Source organism: Callionymus lyra, chromosome 5 (genome assembly GCF_982586985.1).
Source record: "Callionymus lyra chromosome 5, fCalLyr1.hap1.1, whole genome shotgun sequence".
In the NCBI taxonomy this organism is placed as follows: domain Eukaryota; kingdom Metazoa; phylum Chordata; class Actinopteri; order Syngnathiformes; family Callionymidae; genus Callionymus; species Callionymus lyra.
The window spans coordinates 29973001-29997231 of record NC_141822.1 but is presented as its reverse complement, the minus strand read 5'-3'; the positions used below and the strand labels follow the sequence as shown (position 1 = coordinate 29997231).

General features: G+C 41.2%; 5 protein-coding genes across 5 annotated transcripts; all 5 read left to right on the top strand.

The window, feature by feature from the left end:
* Positions 1-413: 413 nt before the first annotated feature.
* Positions 414-4836, top strand: f2 (coagulation factor II (thrombin)). The gene is made up of 15 exons (XM_087791857.1): positions 414-538; positions 997-1077; positions 1206-1285; positions 1356-1380; positions 1541-1606; positions 1682-1790; positions 2199-2335; positions 2401-2694; positions 2772-2885; positions 2993-3119; positions 3679-3846; positions 3911-4084; positions 4164-4342; positions 4410-4480; positions 4559-4836. The coding sequence occupies exons 1-15, from the start codon at positions 466-468 to the stop codon at positions 4709-4711; spliced, it is 1851 nt and encodes a 616-aa protein (XP_087647983.1). The 5' UTR covers positions 414-465; the 3' UTR covers positions 4712-4836.
* Positions 4837-5305: 469 nt separating this feature from the next.
* On the top strand, positions 5306-7600 carry f7l (coagulation factor VII, like). Its single transcript, XM_087791858.1, has 8 exons — positions 5306-5410; positions 5594-5757; positions 5824-5848; positions 5918-6031; positions 6087-6227; positions 6441-6529; positions 6590-6710; positions 6800-7600. Exons 1-8 carry the CDS (start codon positions 5326-5328, stop codon positions 7345-7347), a joined length of 1287 nt encoding a protein of 428 aa, XP_087647984.1. The 5' UTR covers positions 5306-5325; the 3' UTR covers positions 7348-7600.
* A 2127-nt stretch (positions 7601-9727) lies between these two features.
* Positions 9728-12756, top strand: LOC148080231 (coagulation factor VII-like). Its single transcript, XM_087792616.1, has 8 exons — positions 9728-9800; positions 10116-10306; positions 10405-10429; positions 10502-10615; positions 10703-10846; positions 10907-11019; positions 11144-11264; positions 12135-12756. The coding sequence occupies exons 1-8, from the start codon at positions 9746-9748 to the stop codon at positions 12719-12721; spliced, it is 1350 nt and encodes a 449-aa protein (XP_087648742.1). The 5' UTR covers positions 9728-9745; the 3' UTR covers positions 12722-12756.
* Positions 12757-13410: 654 nt separating this feature from the next.
* Positions 13411-18120, top strand: f7i (coagulation factor VIIi). Its single transcript, XM_087791856.1, has 8 exons — positions 13411-13506; positions 13697-13857; positions 14067-14091; positions 16614-16727; positions 16803-16940; positions 17005-17111; positions 17282-17402; positions 17476-18120. Exons 1-8 carry the CDS (start codon positions 13443-13445, stop codon positions 18051-18053), a joined length of 1308 nt encoding a protein of 435 aa, XP_087647982.1. The 5' UTR covers positions 13411-13442; the 3' UTR covers positions 18054-18120.
* Positions 18121-18485: 365 nt separating this feature from the next.
* f10 (coagulation factor X) lies at positions 18486-23166 on the top strand. The gene is made up of 9 exons (XM_087791855.1): positions 18486-18568; positions 19831-19991; positions 20155-20179; positions 20273-20386; positions 20463-20594; positions 21329-21588; positions 22115-22232; positions 22295-22482; positions 22555-23166. The coding sequence occupies exons 1-9, from the start codon at positions 18514-18516 to the stop codon at positions 22978-22980; spliced, it is 1479 nt and encodes a 492-aa protein (XP_087647981.1). The 5' UTR covers positions 18486-18513; the 3' UTR covers positions 22981-23166.
* Positions 23167-24231: the final 1065 nt, after the last annotated feature.

Here is a 24231-nt window from a genome sequence, read left to right as displayed (position 1 = left end):
ATATTCACAGCAATTCTTGAAAGTATAACTAGGGGGCACTACCGATCACCAAGTATCATAATGACCAAACTGCTGTCAAGAGAACCTGTGCTGTGATTCCGAATCGAGAGAAACAAAATGTCAGCCTCAAATAGCAAACACACAAAATGTCTCCTCACAGTGTTGAGCTAAAGAAGGAGGGGTGAACCATGACTACTTCTGTCGGTGGAAGTTTGTTAAAGTGTTAATGTCTGACTTCGGCAGCAACTTAAAATTAAATAACAATGTTCAACAGCTAGAAAGGCTATTAGTTATGTTAATAACTGATTAACAAATTTTGGATCCGATCACATGTAAACAAGCTTCTGGCTAAAATGAACATTGACCTCTGGATCAATAATCTGAGTCAGTGGATGCGTGAGACTGAGAGTGAAATCTTTGGGTCTGCCTGTTAATCTCAACACTGAGGTTTTGTTCAACTGGATCATGGGGGAACTGAGGAGGACACCGGTTGCAGTTCTGCTGCTGGTTCTGCTGCAAAAGTGCCTGGCAGATGACGGTATGATAGAACCTTAGTACTAGATACTAGAATATTTGTTTGCTATCTGTTATTGAACCCACTTCTGGCACTGGAGTAAAGTCTAGTACTAGATATATGTAGACTTATGATTGGACTGGTTTCTCATACTGGACTCATGTCTAACACTGGATTAATATCTCGTACTGAAATTAAATTTGGTACTTTGCTTGACTCTGGACCTAGACTAGTGTCTTGTTCTGAACTGAAGCCTACTCTGACCCCGTGTCTGGGGTGCGTACCCGTTACTACCAGTGTTCTAATATCTCGCAGCCTTGAACTGGATTTAAGTCTTGTGCTTCACTTGTATTTTAAGACTGGAAAAATATCATGTGTTGAATTGATATCTGGTGCTAGATTTGTTCCTGGTAATGTACTTATATTGGAGCTAGACTTAAGTCTGCAATTGAGCCAAAGTCTTTTGTGTTTGTATGTTGCAGTGTTCTTGCAGGGTCATCGGGCCATGCAAGTTCTGGCTCGAAGCAAACGGGCAAATCAGATGTTTGAGGAAGTTAAATCTGGTAAGTAGTCTTTGGATTGTTAATAACGGATCCATCTTTTCTGTAACTAATTTTTCTGATTAGAACAATTCAATTTCTTGGGAATGAAAGATAAGGAGGCTAATTGTGTAATCATGATGTATTTTTAGGTAACCTTGAGCGCGAGTGTGTAGAAGAGATCTGCGACCTTGAAGAAGCTCGAGAAGTTTTCGAGGATTATGATGGAACGGTAAGATTTGAACAGTTTGACTTACACAAATGTGTCTGAAAATGGAAAAAAAACAAACTTTCTTTTTCAGGCGATATTCTGGAACAAATACAAAGGTACGTGTGTAACGTGTCACCTACCTTCATACCTCCAATTGATTGCTCCTGAATAGTGTTTAAAGGATAAACCCATTATGAGACTTGAGAACAAATACATTTTCATCAGTTAAAATATTGTCATTGAATTTTGTCACAACTCTCCTCATCGTGTTTGTAGATTGCAAAGGACCTGAAACTGCACGGGACCAGAAAGGTATCGACAATACCAGAGAATGTATTCTCGGTAGGTCACACACAGACATTATACTTGTGTGAATAGAATTCTGTAACTTAAAACCCACATTTGTTTGTTTTTCAGGTAATTGCATTATCGGTACGGGTTCAAGTTACAGAGGGAACATCAACATCACAATGTCTGGACGCGTTTGTCAGAACTGGGGCAGCAACTTTCCCCATCCTATAATCAGGTAATGATTGAATTTAAAAGTTGAAAAATCGGTAAAAGGACTGCATGAGAGTAGCAACAGTGTGCATTACAGCAGGTTGGTAGTCAGTTTGAATATAACCTAGAAACTATGGCAGTTAACACTTACCTTTAGGTAAATCACAAATATTTCAATAAAACAGTGTTTTTACCCATTAGCTGTTTTCTGAGAACGCTGGTTGAATGTATTAGTGATGTTAACTGGAAAGACAAATGTAATAATACTGTATTAGAAAACTGTCTCACAACATGGTGGACTAGGATCATGAGACATATCTATGTATTAATTACTTGAGAATACCATAGTTACATGAGCCCTAATATTGAATATTCATGTGATGAGCGTCCCAAAAATATGACATTAGTGTTTAACATTAGTTTGATGTTTCAGGGAATATAATAGTTCAAGTCCAAATACCATTCTGGCAGAGAACTTTTGTCGAAGTCCAGGGCATGGAAAGGAGGGCCCTTGGTGTTTCACTATGGACCCCACTGTGCAGAGGGAAGGTTGCAAAATCCCAGTGTGTGGTGAGTGCATCAGATATTTCGCTTCCTCCATTACTTTCTTGTTTTATAAATATATCCTATCACAGGAGAGGACTTTGTCCCAGCCACCATTGCACCACGACAGGTCAAAACGACCAAGTGTTTGCCAAACCACGGTTTGGACTACACAGGTGAACTGTCTACAACAATGAGTGGACACACCTGTCTGCAATGGTCATCCGCAGAAACCACATCCTTAAGTCGTGACAAGGACTTTATCCCGGAGGTAAGCCTTACAAAGAATCACTGTAGGAATCCTGAAAATGACCCTGAAGGCCCATGGTGCTACGTGTCTGTGGGTGGGAATATCACAGTGGACTACTGCGACTTGGACCTGTGCGGTAATAATACACAGTTTTAAGAGATTTCAAGTCACTGTTGGGCAGCCACCTTAACAACCTATCCTTGTCTTAAACAGAGGACCCTCTGCTAGACGATGACTCGACAGACACAGGGGGTCACGAGCGCTCAGTTGCGGGGCCAGCCCGTAAAATGTTTTTCAACCTTCGCACATTTGGCGAAGGAGAAAATGGTAATGTGAGATTCTATTCTTAGTTTGAGTTCCATGTTTGATAAGTAAGAAGTTTTGTCAACATCTATCACTGACTTCCTCTCTCTTGCCTGGAAACATGAATACAGACTGTGGACTTCGCCCCCTGTTTGAGAAAAAGAATCTAAAGGACACGAAAGAAATCGAGCTGCTTGAGTCATACAGAGAACAACGAATTGTCGGGGGGGATGATGCAGATGTGGCCTCAGCACCATGGTAACTTATACAAACATTCAGGCATTACTGTGGCAGCACTCTTTTCATGAGTGAGTCAGATGTTAAAGTAGCAAACATATCTGGCTCCCTCCACTGTTGTTGCCTTGTTGTCAAAAGTGTCACTTGCCCAGCACCGCAACTTTATTTATTAACAAAACAACATAGGATTTTGTGTTGTCTTTGTTTTCACTTTTTGGAATCTAAAAAAAGCAGTACTTCTTCTTCAGAAATCCTAGAGGTACACCAAATGAAATTGCCCATCTAACCCACTGTAGATCAGCCTCGTGGACACATGTGACCAGGCTGGTCAACCAAGCCAAAGTTCTGGTTTGAAAAGTACTGATAAATAATAGCTAGAGTATTCTACTGCACAAATCATGACTGTTCAAATCCATTAGAGAAAAAATAAAGAAAAATGTTACGTAGTGCTGTTTTAAGAGGATTTTGACAAAGGTGGTATGCATTTTTTATTTCCGGAAAGTTCAGACAAACATCTCAATAAAAGGCTAAACATATAATCATATAAATTGAAAGTCAAGTCACATTTTCTGCAAGACAGGCAGGTGATGCTGTACAAGCGAAGCCCTCAGGAGCTCCTGTGTGGTGCCAGTCTTATCAGTGACCAGTGGATCCTAACCGCAGCCCACTGCATCCTTTACCCACCTTGGAACAAGAACTTTACCATAAACGACATCCTGGTGCGGCTGGGAAAGCACAATAGAGCAAAGTAGGTGTACATGTGACTCACAGTCAGGGTCTTTTTTGCTACTCATCTTTTATGTGTCTTCTAGGTTTGAGCGTAAAATTGAAAAGATTGTGGCCATCGATGAAATTATTGTGCACCCTAAATACAACTGGAAGGAGAACCTTAACCGTGATATTGCACTGCTGCACATGAGGAGACCAGTTACCTTCTCCAATGAAATCCACCCTGTCTGTCTGCCAAGCAAAAGGATAGCCAAGATGTGAGGCCGCAACTCATCTGTCACCCAAACTCCTTTCCTCATCCCACAAAGTTCTCAAGAGCTGTGTCTGTGTATCCAGGTTGCTGTCAGAAGGCTACAAAGGTCGGGTCACTGGGTGGGGAAACCTCAAGGAAACTTGGAACCCCTCAGCTAGAAACTTACCCACCGTGCTGCAGCAGATCCATCTGCCAATTGTGGATCATGATACCTGCAGGATCTCCACCTCTGTCCGCATCACAGACAACATGTTCTGTGCAGGTAACATGACACTTTTCAGCACCATAATAAAAGATGTGACTTTAGCTTATGCCTTGCTCTGTCATAGGTTACAAACCTGAAGACTCAGCCCGAGGTGACGCCTGCGAGGGAGACAGTGGTGGCCCATTCGTGATGAAGGTCAGGAGGAATAGATAACCAAGTCAAAATATACCGTAACTCTAGATGAACAATATTAAAATTTGTAAACTTTTCCAGCACCCAGATGAGGACCGCTGGTACCAGATGGGAATTGTGTCATGGGGCGAAGGCTGTGATCGAGACGGGAAGTACGGCTTCTACACGCACGTTTTTAGGATGAGTCGCTGGATGAGGAAGGTGATTGAACGCTCCGGCAATGACGACAACTAAACCGTCTTCTGTCATCTGCGCTCAACAAATGAAGCAACACACATGGAAATAAGCACAATTGTCTCTGGATGCTTTTATTTTGGAAATATAAATGTTTTCCCAATAAACCTGCCACCTTGAAAGAATTGTTGTTGAATTTATAAAACTACTATAATGAATTTTATATATATATATATATATATATATATATATATATATATATATATATATATATATATATATATATATATATATTTATTAACAACTGAATACTTTTCACACTCACACATGTCCGGGTCAGATTAAAAAATCCTGCAGGAAGTGGATAAACTGACTGGTGGAGGTGAGTAACAAAGGTTTTTAAGAGTCAGACGAGTGACACACAAAATTTAGTTTCAGTGGTATCACAAGGTGTTAGACACAAAATGGCGTGTAAGAGAAATGAAAGTTTAAAAATTTGTATTCCACGTCCTCATCTGGTCGCACAGCGATGGTAAATGGACGTCGAAAGCAAAATCAAAACCTTGGTTTTGGTCAATAACAGCATTTACTTAAGGCAACACACAAGTTTGCCCAGTTGTGTGTTTGAATATTGTGACAAGCTCAGTCCGAACTTTGGCCTATTCAAAACAAACATGGCGTCCGAAAGAGACACACGGAGAAGGATCTTTCTGCGATTCCTACTGCTTTTCCTCCCAGCATGCACCGGGTATCCTCAAGGTACGTCCCCTAGTTAATCCTCCTACACTCTTTCCTTCACCAAGTATTTTTGTTTATTAATTTGTTAAAATTAAAGCGGATTTTATATTTGAACACCACTGTCACGTCAGGGTTGACGGATGGAAGATCGGTCACTCACTGTTGAGTAATATGATTTTGTTTCATGTTGGTTGTTGTTTGTAGCTGTGTTCATGAACAAACCAGAGGCTAGTCTTGTCCTCCACCGAAGCAGACGGGCAAATTACTTTCTTGAAGAGCTGAAGGCTGGAAACCTGGAGCGTGAGTGTTTGGAGGAGAAATGTTCATACGAAGAGGCCAAGGAGATCTTTGCCCTGCCACAGCAGTTGGTAAGTCCTGCCTCGAGATTAAAAGAGTCACATGACTGATGACGATTGTCTTCTATTCATCCGCAGGAAGTCTTTTGGAGGGTGTACACAGGTGAACACTCACATACACGCACAAATATATGTCAAACAAACACACTTATTTCCTTGTGAACCCTCTTAGCGGTGAATCACTGTTTATCATCTCCATGTAAAAACGGAGCAACATGCACTCGTCAGGTGGAATCCTACATTTGCAAATGTGCTCAAGGTTACCACGGCACCAACTGTGACAGAGGTAAGATGTCTGATATCTTCATATCATTAGGCTAACTCAAGGTCTCTCCTTGCAGTACGCTCCGTGCCTGGAGGCTGCCGCTACAGGAATGGCGGCTGCGAACAATTCTGCAAAGAATTTCCAGATCGGTCTTTAGTGTGTTTCTGCGCTGCAGGCTACCGATTGGACCGTGACAATGCCACCTGTTTGCCAGAAGGTTAGAGGTCACACAACCAAGGCTTCTTTTCTCAGCAGAATTGTAGTTCAGTCCACAAAGTCACAGCCTTATTTTGTTTCATGCCACACCTTCAGGGCTTCTTCTGTAGTAATATATATACTGTATATATATCTATATAGAAAAGTAGATATATATTTAAATATAATTTTAATGATTAATTTCATAGAAACTCATGCTAGTCTTGTTATACAGAAGCGATTCCCTGTGGCCGACCGCAAATCCACTTTACGCCTCGGGTAGTTCGTGGAGAAATGTGTCCCAAAGGCCACTGTCCCTGGCAGGTGAGTTTCTATGCCCACTGTCACTACGATAGGTTGACTGTGACATCACATCCTGTTTAGGGGCAGCTGTTAGAGAACAACAGACACTCTTGTGGAGCTGTCATCCTGTCAGATAGGTGGGTGGTGACAGCCGCTCACTGTGTATGGAGGAAACCGTCTGGAGTGTTTCACATCACGGCTGGTAACCATCACTGTCCTGTGTCTGTGTTTAGGTTCTGTATCACATGTTTTTGTGTGTCAACAATTTTCCTTTTTTTCTTGGTCCGCAAGGCGAACACGACCTTAAAGTGGATGAGAATACAGAGCAGAAACGTCGGGTGTTAAAAGTGGTGCTCCACCGCAACTACAACAACACAAACTCGGACAGTGACCTCGCCATGCTAAAACTGCACCCGCCATTAAAACTGGGGGCCTACGTGGTTCCTATCTGTCTACCTGCCAAAAACAGCACGTTCAGCCGAACACTGGCAACCTTACGCCAATCCACCGTATCTGGCTGGGGCCGTCTAGCTCAACACGGCTCCGCAGCTCACATCCTGCAGCGTGTATCTCTCCCCAGGGTCCCGCTACAAGAGTGCCGCCTACACACAAATCTGGAGATCACTCGGAACATGATGTGCGCTGGATTCAAGACAGGAGGCCATGATGCTTGCGAAGGAGACAGTGGGGGGCCCCTTGCTACGTACTACAAGAAGACTTGGTTCCTGACAGGAGTGGTCAGCTGGGGGAAAGGTTGTGCCAACGCTAACCTCTATGGTGTCTACGTACGAGTTAGTAACTTCCTAGACTGGATTCAAAGTGTTATGGCACGTGGCTAGAAAAGTGAAACCAAGTCTGAACCAAAAGGGAAAAAGTTATTTCAATTTTGATCATTTCGGCTGTTTTGCCTTTCGACATTATGTTAACATACTTTTGGCCAAAAAATGTCAGAATTAGTTTTAAAAACAATGTTTTTTTTATCAAATTAAAGTTACAAAACGTGTGGACCACTTTGATTCAAGAAGGCATATTATTGTACATTTATCAGAGTTTGACTTATTAAAGGATTGACTCAAATGAGTTTTCAATGGATTCTTTCTCATTCATTTTACTCTCAACACTCACACCTATGGACAATATAGGGTCCTCAATCAACATATATATGTTTGAATGGTGATCATTGGACTTGCAACTAAATGGTTTGAACACTCAGGTGAAGAGAGGGGCGAACTGTCAACAGAACACCACTGGGTGGGGAGTTGGCTTCGATGGTGGGGCAGGATGCTTGTCAGACCTGGCAGACCCAAACGTGTTGGGAGGGTCCGCTGGGAACGCTTGGTAGTCTCCTGTCATAATAAGCTTTAACCCCTGCCTCTGACCGTTCAAGCATGTTCTGGATGAGGGATATTGAGACAGAAGCCTGCCAGACAGGCAGCTGATTGGAGCTTTGGCCGCAAGGTGCCGGTGCCTGTCGTAGCGGTAATCCAATTACCTGCTGGTGGACCCCAGCGGTGAAGGATGCTGTCAAGGTGAAGAAAGAGGCCTATCACGCCTTTTTGGCCTGTGGGTCTCTTGAAAAAGCTGATGGGTACTGGCCAGTGAAACCTAGGCATGGGAGGAGTTTGGTGAGGCGGATGGTGAATGACTTCCATACGGCTTTGAAGAAGTTCTGGACAGCCATCAGGCGTCTCGATGGCGGGCTGCTGACCTCTTCTCGGGGCATTATTGATCATTGGAAAGAATACTCCGAAGACCTCCTTAATCCCACCATTGTGTCTTCTGAGGGGGAAGCAGGGTCAGGGGATTCTGACATGGGCTACTCTATCTCTGGAATTGAGGTAGATGTGGTAGTTAAAAAGCTCCTGAGTGGCAAGACCCTAGGGGTGTATGAGATTCGCCCAGAGTTTCTCAAGGTCTTGGATGTTGTGGGGCTGTCTTGGCTGACATGCCTCTGCAACATTACATGCTCATCGGGGCAGTACCTCTGGATTGGCAGACTGGGATGGTGGTTCCTCTTTTTAAGAAGGAGGATCGGAGGGTGTGTTCCAACTACAGGAGGATTGCACTCCTCAGGCTCCCTGGCATGGTCTATTCTGGGGTTCTGGAAAGGAGAATCTTTCGGATCGTCAAACCTCGGAGTCAAGAGGAGCAATTTCGTTTTTGTCCTGCAGTTCCCCAAACTATGGATCAGCTCTATACCCTCGGCGGGATCCTTGAGGGTGCATGGGAGTTTGCCCCACATGAGTATTGTGGATCTTGTTTTGTGTCTCTTCGTTGTGGGGGTTACTCTGAAAATATGGTCTGGTATCAGATGCCCTGTTAAGGTCTGTCTGTTCACTGTATGAACGGAGTCAGAGCTTGGTCTGCATAGCCGGTATTAGGTCGGACTCATTCCCAGTGAGGGTCGGACTCTGTCAGGGCTGCCCTATGTCACAGATTCTGTTCATATCTTTTATGGATATAATTTCTAGGCGTAGCAAGGGCATTAAGGGGACCGGTTTGTTGGCCTTAGGATTGTTTCATTACTTTTTGCAGATGTTGTGGTGCTGTTGGCTTAATCAGATTGTGAACTTCAGCTCTCGCTAGAAAGGTTAATATAATCAGCACCACCAAATCCAAGTCTATGGTTCTCAGTCGGAAGGGAGCTTTCTACAGATTGTGGATTGTTGTTGAAGTACCTAGTGTGCTATTAGTGTGAAGTCTAGAAATGCCTTGGGGCCCCCGGGAAGAGCTGGACGATCTAGCTGGGTCGAGGAAAGTCTGGGCCTCCCTGTTGAAGCTGCTTCCCCCGCAACCCAAACCTAGATAAGCAGAAGAAAACGAAAAATAAAATAAATAAAAAGTTTGAATGTGTGATGACATTGCAGGTCCCACAGGAGTATACACAATGTACCGGGGGGCAGAGGGACTTTTTTCCTTTACAAAAGGAGTGAAATTATAAGGACATTTTTGCCTCATTTTATGTCTTAATATTTTTCCTGTATTTTTTCTGTTGAGCTCAAGGTTCACTGCAAAAAAATGATACTTAAAAACTTGACATAGAAACTTAAATCATACTGTGACTCTGCAGCATTAACATGTGTATACTCAAATATTTAGTGTTTAAAGCATTTCCCCCTTTTCAAAAGACCTTTTCTGAACGCGCTTGATAAAACAGTTACTCACATTATTGATCAGCTTGTTGACCTTTGTACCTGTAACTTCACTCACCAGCACAATGTTGTGATAGAAACAAAAATGTGGACGAATGTTTTCATCTCCGTGGTCACTTCGATCTTCATGTCGGCAGCAGGTGACCAATTCAATACTTTTTCATTCATTACTAGATTCAAGGTTGTGAATTAAACAAAAATACAAATTCTACTCTGTTTTTCAAAAATGTTTATTAGCATGATTTAAGCTCTGCCTTGTAAATTCTGCCTAAAACCATTCAGTGCTAGTATTCAGAATCTATCCTCTTTGATACGAGTTTTGGACAGTTTTCTTCTTATCAATCTTCTTAAGAGACTGACAGATATAAGTACTGGATAAAAATGTGTTATCCAGTGCTAAATGCTAATGCTAACATCCACCATATCCATCGTATACCTCCCCTTATCTTTCCGAGGAGTCCCAGAGCTTGACCATGACCGTTTAGTCCTGGGTCCTCATCAAGCGAAGAACATTCTTGTTCGGTCCCGGCGACACAATTCTGGATGGCTGGAGGAAGTTCAGATGGGGAACCTCGAGAGGGAATGCCTGGAGGAGGTGTGCTCCTACGAGGAGGCACGGGAGGTTTTTGAAGACACCAGGACCACGGTTTGAAACCTTTTAATAATAGTTTTAACTCTTGTGCACCAGTGAAAATGTTGTAATACGCAGAAGTGTTAAATTAACAATTCATCTTTCTCTTACAGGATGAGTTCTGGAAGACATATAATGGTAATAGTATCAATTGATATACTTCAAGGAAGAGGATACCAGTGATGACATCAGATTCTTTTCACATTGAAGTTCCAGATAGCTGCCGGTCAATGCCGTGCCTCAACGGAGGCACCTGCAGCGTTCACCTGTCATCATATTCCTGTCTCTGCCCTCTCAACTTCAGTGGCCTCAACTGTGAGCTTGGTAAGTCTGCATCACATACAAGTTATTCCTGCGATGTCTTGAACTGAATTGTCCTCTGCTGACACAAACAATCTTTTTGTTTTTAAGAGGACCGTAACATGGCCGACAACTGTCTGATAGATAATGGAGAATGTGAACATTTTTGCCAAAAATATGAAAGTAGTGGAATCAAATGCTTGTGTGCGGATGGATACTTTTTGGACACTGATGGCCTGAGCTGTGTACCGAAGGGTGAGTCTAGAAAATTAAATGTATAATAATATATATAATATTGCATCTTCTGTCCTCTAGCATTCACTTCATGTGGTAAGGTTCCAGTCTTGGGGGACCAACCCGAGCATCTGGATCCTCGTGCTCGTATCGTCGGCGGAACTGAGTGTCCAAAAGGCGAATGTCCCTGGCAGGTAAGTAAACTCTTGATATCAGATCCAAACTACATTACTTCCATTTCCATTCATATTCCATTTCTGTGTTCTGTCTGTGATTAAATGTTCCAGGCTTTGATTGACATGTGATTTATAAAAACAGGTGCTTCTTGTCTACAAAGGAAAGGGTTTCTGTGGTGGCGTAATCATTCAGCCATTTTGGATCCTCACAGCGACGCATTGCTTAGAAGACTCTGATGTTAACTTTCTCTCAGTTGTCGCAGGTAACATCTCAAACGTGTGATGTTACATTGAGTAGCTTTTGTAGTAAACTTCTTGACTTTTCACTTAGATTCAGCTTTAAACTAAAACCTTTACTGTCCTTTAATCACAACTCTCCTGACTCACTCACATGTTTCATATAGTGAAGTCTTCCTCTCCAAGATGCAGTAAGTCCCTCATCAGTTATTACTTTATAAAATTCTCCCCCATTTGAAATCTCAGCGAACAAGAGGTTACGAGAGTAGTAAATGTTTCAATGAAAAGACAGTTTTGTAATCAATCAGACACATACTGATAATACAATAGAGGTCCAACATCTATTTAAGAGACACTTAAATCAACAGATGTCCTTTTAATACAAAAAGGTAAGATATCAGTACAGCTTCACTTGATTCTTCACTGTCACAATTAAGTGGGAGCGTTCCTGCCTCACATGCAACAGCCAGGCGTTTAAGTCATTCTGAATTTAATTTTATCTTAACATATATTTTTTTACTTGTGTCATTTAAACCTAGTTCATTTGATTTAATATTTTACTTTGACTTCATGTTTACATTTTATTTGTTGTGTTATTTTAATGTTTATATAATTGTTTAGATTACTAGATATAATTAGAAATATTAGAAATATTTTTTATTTATTTTGTTTTACATATTTTTGTTCTTCATTTTCATTGATCCATCATTTTTAACGTGTTTATTTTCTTAATAGCTTTTTAGCTATTTTAGGTCAATTTTAAAAGAAAATAAATCCTCATATAGTGAGGTGGTTTCGTGACGAGATAAAATGTCCACGTATGTATTTGGTTTGTGATTGTTAGTTTCACCAACACCTTCTCATTCTCCCTCAATTCGTGCTTGTGTGTTTGTCAGGTGAACACAACACAGAGGAGCATGAGGGTACAGAGCAGAACGTGCAGGTGACCCAGATCATCACACACGAGGGTTACGTGAAGAAAACGGCTGACAACGACATTGCACTTCTCCGCCTGGCCACCCCCATCAACTACACAACATATGCGGTGCCAGTCTGTCTGCCCACCCGAGCGCTCGCAGAGCACCACCTGTGGGCCATCCAGATGCACACTGTGAGTGGGTGGGGAAGGCGCAGTGAGAACGGACCCACGTCACACCTGCTCAGGCGGTTGCAAGTGCCGAGGATCCAGACGCAGCAGTGTGTGGAGCAGAGCGGCGTGGTGCTCACCAAAAACATGTTCTGCGCTGGATACATTGAAGGGAATCAAGACTCATGCAAAGGGGACAGCGGAGGGCCTTTGGTCACGCGCTACAAGAATACCGTGTTCCTTCTGGGGATAGTCAGCTGGGGACGAGGCTGTGCACGCCCCGGGAACTACGGCATCTACACACGCGTGTCCAACTACCTCACATGGATCCATCAACACACGGAACCAAAACCTACACCGCCAACAACTGATCCAGTTACCTCAACTACCAAGTGATGACTGCATGTCAATAAAATCATACATTAACCTGTGGTTGCCTTTATTTCACTTAATGAACTGAGTGATGAAATCTTCATGTGCGTCGACGTATTTTCACAACATTTCAGAACCATAGTGGCACAGAAAGAGCGTATGCCTTGTTTGTTCACAGACATTTAATGTTGAAAGTAAACCTCATCTTCAAGTCGGACAAGCAAAAAACAGCATGTTTAAATTGTCACTAAAAGGTTTGTCAACTCCATAAATACAGTGAGGTCAAAGGTAAAAAAGGCCCTCTATATGTGTCTCTGAATTTGCTGGAAATAAAATTAAGTTGACTTTTACTGAATGATCGGAGCACAACTCATCAGTCGTTGCAAGGAAGGGATTTTTATATTTGTTGTTTTGTTTTAAATTTTCAGCCACCAAGGTAGTCAAACATCAAAGTTACATCGTTTCGTTAAATCGTTCACGTGTCAAGTGTCACGTGTCTGTCACAAAATGTTATTTTAACCTAACAGTTTCTTTGTGTCCTCTTTTTTCTTTGAAAATCTATGCGATTTTCATTCATGTTGAAATTGTAGATGTCAAACTTTGATCTCTATGATTGTTTACTAAGTAACCGTGTTACAGTGGGTATTGACTCTGGGGTCAGAGGTGGGGTGGGTGGAGCTTAGCCTGGCTCTATGTGGTTCATCCATGTTTTGGACAGTCAAGCCTTTTCAAGACGAAGCAGACGATGATGATCACCCAAGCTTTTATTCTGCTGCCGTTCCTCATTATTGCTGCTGCAGCTGCTGCAGGTAAATTGTTTTCTGAATGATTATTGGTGAACAATTGCAAATATCCAAAGCTTGTCATTTCAGCAAAGATATTTTATTATGTGGCTTTAGGGGAGAAGCAAATGACAGTGTGGTTCACCGTGTGACTCTAAGATTTGTCTTCCTAAATCAAACCTGTGTCAAGATTGAGTCTAATCCATCTCTGTTTTAGTGTTTGTGGAGCAGCAGGATGCCAATTTGTTGCTACGGCACCGGCGCGCCAACACTGGCTTCCTGGAAGAATTAAAACCAGGAAATCTTGAGCGTGAATGTATAGAAGAAATCTGTGACTACGAAGAAGCTCGTGAAGTTTTTGAAGACGACGGACAAACGGTAAAATGATTGTATCTGATGTTGATTATATCTTTATGTTGTGCTGCTTCCAGTCAAACCTTATCATCCACTTAAACATTAAAAATATATGTAACAATGGTTTGTTGAGAAGTCCTCTTTCACTTTAACAGCAATCATAAACGTATTATTACACATCAGAATCAGCTCATGATTTAAATGTGTGGTAATTCCTCTTCTTTCTTCTACAGAGACAATTCTGGCAAACGTACCGGGGTAAGTATCAGAAAGATTTAATTTGTTTTTGTTTTTATGTTTGTTTTAATGTCAATATATTTACTTGTTGATTTTGTAGTAATATGTTGTGGTAAATCAAACACATTAACAACATTTTAAAGTCTTTTCAACGTAATAGTATAATAATGATGACAGAATGGATTGTTTATAATTTCAAGGAATTTCAAATAACAAAATGAGTTTCTGAGGCCTGGAAATAACAATAATGGGTCAGCATATCAAACAAAACAAGTGTTTGGTGGCTAGCATTTAGCTTACCTAGAAGGTCAAGCGTCCTTTCACTCTTTTGGCCGATGTCCTCAGAAGAGACACTCTGCTATGCTTAGTTTAGAGCTCAGGAGGAATGTTAATTTCCAAACCCACTTAAAAAAATGAGCTGTTGAGCCAGATCAACTGAGCCTTACTTTATTATCATTAGATTGAATGTGGGCCAAATAATTATTACCAAAATAATCCTTCATCATGCTATTATTATCAACACAGGAGCTCAAGCTGCTGCAATGCTGTGTCATCGTCATTTCTTTTGATACATAATCAATTCTAAATGCAGGGATAAAAAAGTAAAAAATGACTGAGCCCAATGACCTAATGTACAGTACAGCAACAGTGATACTTCAGATGTATGGAAAGCCCAATGGAAAGTGTGAAGGAGAATAAAGAGCAGCGCCCACCAACAAGAAGAATTCTTAAAGCTGATAACAAGGTGACAAAGAGGAAGGTTAGCCAATTGTCAGAACAGCACAACCAGGAAAGAAGTACCAAGGCAATACAGGCAAACGTCCTTACATGAGGCCTTGGAAACTTATAAACAGAGACTAATCCTTTGCTGACAGAGGAGATTCATAAAATATAAAAGCTGTTGAATAAACCGGCTACCAGCCAAAGTCTACTCTCAATGGTAGGTTAGTAACAAAATAACTGACCCTCCAAGTCTGGAGATTGAAAAATACTGGAAAGGCATATGGGAGAAAAAAAATAACAACAATGATGAACAGTCAAGTTCCCATACCAAGGTGCCATAACCATTAAGTAGCAGATCTCCAAGAAAAAGTAAAAAGTATGAAGAACTGGACAGCAGCAAGACTGGACATGATCAATACTGGCTAAAGAGGCTGACTTCACTCAATACCAAGCAGTACAATCAGAGCAGTAAAAATGAATGAAATGCTGAGAGATAGGACCAGACTAAGAGAAGTATTTTCCTGATTCAGAAAGATACCTAGAAGGGATCCTGCCAGGCATAATTGCTGCTAAGATAAGTGGACACATGGTTTAATACATGGCAGTCACACAGAAACACTACTTGAATAAGAAATGTCTGGAACTGAACAAGGTCAACAAGACTCTAAGGGACTTCATTCCAAACTCAGCGAGGCAATAGAACCCCACCCTTGAGGTCAACTTCTCCATCGAGTTTGACATATATCAAGCAGATTTTCCGTCCCACTTACTATTCTGCATAGGCCTGAACCCCCTTAGCCAAAGAATCAACAAGAACCAGAATGGATGCAGACCAACAAATCAACATTGGTTACCCTTTCTACATGGCTCACATCAAGCAGTACATATATAAGTGCAAGCAATGCACGACTCACTGATCCACACTACCAGCTTCTACATTAGTGACACCTGATTGTTGTTTGAGATGGACAAGTTTTGTTAAAAAGATGTGAAAAAGTCCCAGTAGGCAGATTTGCCTATGTCGAGGAGGGCTATACATGCAATCGCTAAAATAGAGTCAGCTCAATTGCATATACATGGTCCTGGCAGATGTTAGAAATTGGAAGTAGCATACCATACATGAGGGTTTGACCCTTAGTGCAGTATAAAGAGACTAGACACAAATCACAAAGAAGGGTTAGTGAGCATCAGTATCCAAGATAAAACAACCAAGCTCCATGACCATGGCCCCCAGGATTGAGCTCTAAGGAAATGTCACAGTCAATGTAAACTGATATGTGTACACATATGTGTACAAACATTTTGGGGTAAACCTTTTTGTTTTAAGTTTGTCTTATTGCTTGGCTGACATGGCTTTCCCCTCAGACACAGGGATGTTGAGTGAATTTTAATACCATGTTCAATAAAAAAGCTTTGAAAAGGCAAGAAAAGAGAGCAAAGTTCAGTTTAGTTCAGTTTATTTTAAAAGGACAATGCGCAGTAAAGTAAGTAGACCTAAAATGTATGGACGGCATAGAATTAGAAAAGTAATATATTACATTACTGTTGTATTGGTTATTACGGTCTGAAAGGTCTAAAAGCTTTATTTTACCAGAAGTCATAGTAGCCTTTCACACAGGTTACAGTCAATAAAATAATAACAAAATAAGCCTATAAATCTGTTAAAATGAGTGAAACCTTATAAGGGACCTTTTTGTTGCAGAGAAACCAGCCCAGGACTCCTGCTGATTTAATTTTATCATGCAATCTATTGATCATGCACTTAACATTTCCTTTTCTGCCTGTCATGCTACTTCCTTTTCATTTGTTTTCAATGAAAGGCAAAAGCCCCTGTTCGATCAACCCATGCAAGAACAATGGAACTTGTCTTGACCTCGGTCCATCGTACCAGTGCCAGTGTGCTGAAGGATTCGAGGGGAAATTCTGTCAGACAGGTATAAAAAAAAAAAAATGTTTGTCTATGTCACATTTTATTGCTGCACATTTTCAGTTTGTTCTTTGTGTTTCAGTATTTGAAGATTCCCTCAAGTGTCTTTACCATAACGGACAATGCCGCCACTTCTGTGATGGATCTGGAGAACGCCGTAAATGCTCCTGCGCCCAGTCTTACATGCTCGGAGAGGATGGACGAGAATGTGTTGCTCAGGGTACCAGATAAAACAACCCGTTGCGTTGGATGAATATATTTTTTGAAAAAAGCTTTTGTTGCAGACGAGTTTTCATGTGGTCAGCTGCACCCTTCAATGGACCAGAGTGTTATTGGACAAACACGACTAGTCGGAGCAAACGAGTGCCCTAAGGGGGAGTGCCCATGGCAGGTAAGAACCCCTACAAACTGCTTTCCAACGAATAATGAAAATCAAGAATACATGTTTGTAGTCTGCTTTCAACTTTTTCAACGATGTCACAGGCCATGCATGGGTCAGATGTGGGTCACTATTCTGACAGGAAAATAACATCATTCTCATATGTCTCCTGTCCATCCCAGGTTCTGATCCAGCTTGGAGGGCTCAGTCACTGTGGAGGAGCTCTGATTCGCCCGGACTGGGTGGTCACTGCTGCACACTGTGTCAAGGGCCAACTTCCTTCTAACCTCACTGTAGTATTAGGTAACTTACAAAACTGAACATGTTTCACTCGTCTTGCTTTTCAATCGAATCATATAACAACACTGTGTTTCAGGTGAGCATCACCTGGACAACTTAGACAGCACTGAGCAGTACATCCCTGTCTCCATGGTGATCCTCCACAAGGATTATGTGCCCTCGACTGGCGAGAGTGATATTGCTCTACTACGTCTGGAGCGTGCCGCTACCTTGAGTAGCTCCATTATTCCAGTCTGTCTGCCAACACGGCACTTTGCAGAGCGTGAGCTGTTGACACAGCGGTATCACACAGTGTCCGGCTGGGGCAAGAAGACCGACGCAGGCACACCCGAGGCCCCTGGTGCACCGCAGATTCATCCCGTCCTCCGGAAGATGTCGATTCCAATCATTCAGAACCCCCTGTGCACAAAGCACTCTGGGTTTAATTTTACATCAACAATGCTCTGCGCTGGGTACCTGGAGGGTCAGCAGGAGAGCTGCCGTGGAGACGATGGTAGCCCTCTAATTTCTCAATATGGCAACACACACTTCTTGCTTGGGGTCGTTGGCTGGGGTCAAGGATGCTCGAAACCAGGCTACTACGGTGTCTACAACAACATGGCTCACTTCGTAGACTGGGTGGAGTCTACTATCAAATCTCCACCCAGAGCCTGAGACTCAATTGCTCTTATGGTTGTAAAATGGTGCCAAATGTTGCCAATAAACTTCTATTAAACCAGAAGCTTTTCTTTTTTATATTTTGTCTACATTTCAGTGAAACTGTGTGGGAACTGTGTTTGTCAAGTTTCTTTAAACTGACCTGTGTTTTGTAGTAACTAGTGCCACAAATTAGGTTGTCGGGAATTATTATTAAAGAACTATTAAAGCCTAGTTCAGTTATAGCTCTACTCTCCCAATTCAAACTATGATAGTGGATTATTGTGTCCTAAACAAAAACAGTTTACAGGAAAAATGGTGGTTTCCCAAACCTGACAACCCTCCCCCTACACTTCCCCGGTCATTGCCCTCACCCCTCCTCCCCCTAAGGTCATCAGCCTCTCCCCGGTTTGTACTGCCCCTCTACCCAGACACCATTACTGACTCGGATCTTGACGCACGTCCTGCTGTACTCGCCATGCGTCTCTGGTCAATCCTCGTCTTCCTGCTTTTCCATCAGGCCTCTGCTCACGGTAGGATCACAGGAGAGTTGACGACTGTTGGGCAAGCGAGTGGAATGTATGTTTTTTTGAAGGTTGGAATTGTATGTGTGTGTGATGTCATCACACAAGCAGAGTCATCAGGATTGTATGATTGACAGCTCTAACCATCCTACTGATGATGGGTTGAACTAACATTTTTGATAAAACCCAACTTATTGAGTGGGCGTGGCGTCTGAGATCTTGTTTGCTTTGTTTACGTAAAGTCTGCAAAAATCAAGGAAATATTGTTGTAATATCAAATTGATTTATGTGAATTTTGCTTTATTAGGTGATTAGTTTTGTACAGATATATAAAAAAAAAATATATATATATATATACAGTATATATATATATATATATATATATATATACAGGTACATATATATATAAACTCTTTGGTTTGTGGTGACAAAAAACACCTTTTTAAAGTCAACTTTATACCTTTCATCTTGGTGGTGTTACAAGATGTGACCAATAGATTTATCTTCTTAACTTGATCTATCTGATTGGAACAACTAAAGAAAATATGTTCAGTCAACTCAATGATGTAATTATTTAAGTGAACAGTTTTATATAACGACGATGTGTCTTATGCAGAAGTAGACTGGATGTGGTGTATTTTTGGGTGAAACTTCAGGACAAAACTTTTTTTTAATATATTTCTATAGATAATAAGTGTTAAGATGTTAACTGGGTTTAATGCCTTTCATGACTCACAAGGACCCCTTAAGGAGCTGAATTTAATACGAAACCATACTCAATCTTTGACAGACACTCTTATAGTCTCTGTCCTTGTTATTTATCTGATTTAATGTTAGCAGCTTGTTTGTTCCAGCAAAGAGTTCAAATCTTTTTAAATGTCTATTTAACTATATTGTGTCTACATTGGTCCTTTAAATACAGATTTGTTTTATTTCATGCATTAAATGTTTTTCCTTATATTTATATTTTGTACTTGTTGATTGAAAGTTGAATTTAGCATTCATGGTGTGTCATTTGCTTGATGTTTGTGTCTGATAAAGTTCATCCCAAAAGTTAATGGTCCTGTGTCTTTGCATCTACCATCACTCTTTTCTAGCAGCTTGTGGGCTAGACTGTTAGGAAGACTGCTAAACATTAAGTTTAGGGGGATAACTGACATATTCATTCATATATATATATATATATATTCAAAAATGAATGCTAGTTATGTGCATTTGTCATTAGCTAGCATTGATGTTACGTTTGTCCCTTTAACAATCTTTTGTTTAAGTTTTCGTGGAGAGCGATGAGGCACACCAGGTTCTGATCCGGCGCAGACGAGCCAACAGTTTCATGGAGGAGTTCAAAAAAGGAGACATGGAGCGAGAGTGCGTCGAAGAACGCTGCAACTTTGAAGAGGCTCGAGAGATATTTGAAGACACGGACAAGACAGTGTGTATCCACCTAAAGTAAAATCCACTCTGCAAGTGTGAAGTGTGACACATTTTAGAAAGTATATGTTGTTTGAATGAGATATTGTTCAATGTTGACTTGTTTTAAAATCATTTAACCTCTCAAACTCTTCTAATATTTTTTTTACATTTTGTATTTCCAGAACGAATTTTGGAATGTGTATTTTGGTAAAAAAAAAAACATTCAAAATTTAAAATCACCGTTTTTAAACATTTACTTTTGATTTTCATTTCCAACTTTGTATTTCTACACTTCTGCAGATGGAGATTTATGCTTGTCCCAACCATGTGCTAATGAAGGCCTGTGTAAAGATGCAATAGGCAGCTACTCCTGTTACTGTCAGCCTGGCTTCCAGGGCTACAACTGTGAAATTGGTAAAGAACCCTTTGCGTGTATTAGGATGTTGAATTGATCACAACCCTTATGAAACAAAATGTTGACATCTTGCAGTGATTCCGGAGCTTTGCGAGAACAAAAATGGCGACTGTGAACATTTCTGTAACGTTGTGAATGAGAACGTCCAGTGTTCATGTGCTGCTGGTTACTACTCGGCTTCCGATGACAAATCATGTTATTCCGACGGTGAGTACACAAAAACGTGTAACATCAAAGACCATTCACTAGTTTCTGGTGCCCAAGCAGCCACATCCCAAAGATGATGGAAATGTACCGGAATCAGAAACTTTTCTTGCCAGTGTTATTAACACTACATAGTGTGTCAGTAGAGAATCAAATAATGAAACCCGAAAAACAGAACCAAGTATGCATTGTGGTGTAGGAACAATTCAAGCATATTTTAGGTTAGTCATCATAGGATGTTCTATGATGGAAACAAATATCAAAGCCATTTTATATGGCTTTTAAATGATAAATGAAAAATATTAAGTAATTCTGTAATTTGGAAATGGCTCAAAATCAGTTAATGAAACACAACCAAATAGGATTCATTAAGGAAAAGGATTAAAACATGTAGAGATTAAGGAATTTAATGAAAATAAACATGTTAATATAACAGTTGGAAATAAAAACTATTATGAAAATGTGGCTGATGGTATTAGAGATTCAAACAAGTATAACTTTATGAAAAAGTTCTTATGAATGATATTCGATGCACTTTATACAGGGTGAAACATCATCATATAGTGTATAAAATCAATAAGCACACAGAGAAGGACATCGTAGAAAATCCAAGCTTACCTTAACATGACTCAACACAGGTCTGCTGTCTTTCCATGGTGTTCCTCCAGCTGCAGAATAAGAGGAATTCAAAGAAATAACAGATTTATTTATGTATCTGTGTGTTTTATACATTCCAGAACCTTTCAAGTGCGGGGCCCTCGTCACTGACAAGACCCGATCTGTATTTACGTATCACAGGAAACATGAAATACAGCTGAACCAAACGGAGGTTGATGGCAACTTCACAGAGCCCCTTTTGGAATCACCAGCTTCCTTTAACAGCACTAACAGCACTCAGAAATACTATGATATTGAAGATGTGATCAAATCAAAGTCAGCATCCATGTTCCGTATCGTTGATGGCGAAGACTGTCCACCTGGGGAGTGTCCATGGCAGGTAAATACATTTCAACCAGGAGAGACTTGGAAACAGGATTTGCTTGAATGTTTTAATGATGTGATGTAGCAAAATAAAGTTGGCATCATCAGTTTGATGAATGATAGCAGGTTAGAGATGAGACAGTTTTATATCCCCCCGGCCCTAATGGGGTCTTGACACTGGTCGGAAGTTTGCTGTTTATTTGTAAAAAGACATTTTATCATTATGAGTTATGTAAACAACACTAATATAAGCAAAGGAGGTCACAAAAGAAGCAGAAGCAAGGAAAAACAGCCTCTGAGGCACAAACCTCAGACAGAAACGGATTCTTTGTGACTCTTTGTGAACGGCCTTCTGCTGCAAACAACTGGGACGGAAGGAGAGCAAGTGGAGAACGGGAGTAGAAGGAGACAAAGTTTTTGTGTAGCACCTGTTGGCTGTTAAGGTGATGAAGAGAATGAATGGAGTTTGGCTTAAGTTACATGTCGAGTTGAAGGATAATATAATCTAGATTTAATTAACATTAAATTAAATGTGTTTGCAGGCGCTGATTCTTGATAATAAGCACAAAGGATTCTGTGGTGGAACAATCCTGAATGAGTACATCATCCTGACGGCTGCCCACTGCATGGATCGAGCAAAATTCATCTATGTCAAGCTGGGTATGGTCTTAAGGTCGTGGGCGAAGCTGGTCTTCTCTTTGACATCATACCACTGTCTCCAGGTGAGTTCGACATTCTGGTCGACCATTCAAACGAGGCCACGCACCAGGTTGAGAAGATCCTGTCACACAATGGTTACAAAGCAAGCACCTACCAGAGTGATATTGCACTCATCAAACTGACTGAGCCAATCACTTTCACGCGCTACATCTTGCCGGCGTGTCTCCCAGAGCAGAACTTTGCAGAAAAGGTTTTGCCTCCATCAACTTTTTTTCAAGTGTAATTATTTTCTATTAATAAAGTTTTCTGAATCTGTCTACAGGTTCTCATGCGACAGCCGGACGGGATAGTGAGTGGGTTTGGCCGTACGGGTGAACGTGCCGCGCCATCGACGATCCTTCAGAGGCTTACGGTGCCGTATGTGGATCGACAGATCTGCTTGGAGTCCACCAATATGCGTATCCATCAACGCATGTTCTGTGCCGGGTACGACGAAATTGCCAAGGATGCTTGTCAGGGTGATAGCGGAGGCCCACATGTCACACGTTACCTCAACACATACTTTGTCACAGGAATAGTCAGCTGGGGGGAGGGTTGCGCTCGGGAGGGAAAATATGGTGTCTATACACAAGTCTCAAAATATCTGGATTGGATCCGTATGGGAATGGAAAGGTTAATGTCAAACAACAGTAAGACGAACCGCAGGAAGAAGCGACACCCAAGCGACATCGAGAGAATGACTCTGTAAATAATGAAAAAAAAGAAATTTGGTTTATCATGATTTTTAAATGAGCAATTTATGGAAACAACCCAGGAAAGTAGTTCTACCTGTCAATCTTTATCCTAAAAGTCTATTGCAATTTGTGAAACAATAAGAAGGGAGATGCCACAAAAGAATACAAAGCTCACCTGAAATAAAAAATGTTTAAACTGTTGTGTTAAATCTCTTTTGAAGATAAAATATGACACAGTATCTCATTTATTCATTCATTTATTTTCTGTACCGCTTAATCCCTAATGGGGGTCTGGGACTGGAGCCTATCCCAGTTTCATCGGGCAAGAGGCAGTGGACCCCCTGGACAGGGCACATAGAGACACACAACCATTCACACACACACACACTCATTCCTATGGACAATTCCCCCAAGTTCCCAATGAACCTCTTAATGTTTTTTGGACTGTGGGAGGAAACCGGAGTGCCGGAGTAAACCCACGCAACACGGGAAGAACATACAAACTCCACACATAAAGTTCACAAGTTGGATTCCTCCGACCTGTAACCAGCAACCGTATTTCGCTTGAGGCGATCGCACTTACCACTGCGCCACAGTATCTCTTTCAACTTTTCTGATAGCAACACAGAGAGAGTCACGTTAGCTCCCTATTGTATGGCCAAGCTAAAAGTCAAACATGACATCAGCATTTCAGTGACCATTCTCTTCCTCACACATGTCTTCACAACATTCCGTAGGGCTCATCCTTCAACTCAATTTATCAATGGTAAGGAGATGGTGGAGGTAAAAGTGGAAGGAAGGGAAGAGAGAACAGTGTTTGGCAGCAGAGTCTAGAAATGACCATGGAGAATAATCTAGTTCCGTTGATTCTGTCATGGAGGAGATCCTGGATCCAGCAGCACTCTCCGAAGGTACTGTGAAAAAAGGCGGGGCACTGGGACTCCAGGGGAGATGAAGAGGAAGTGTTGGAGTTCTACAGGTGTTGAGACATGAAGCAGAGAAACACAGAGAGAATCATCTACAGGATCATTCTAGATGTGTTGTTTTAGTTAACAGGTTACATAAAGTATATGGCTTTGCACAGAGATTTACAAGTTACAAAAAGTTACAAAACCAAAGAAAATAACAGGGACGCTGCTGAGGACTCAAAGAAGGTAAAAAAAAGTTGAAGGACTTTTGAAAGATTTTTTAAAGGATGTAACTTGCTTAATATTTGTGCTACAGAGCTGTATTTAGTCTGATACCTTCCTTGGAATGAGACGAAG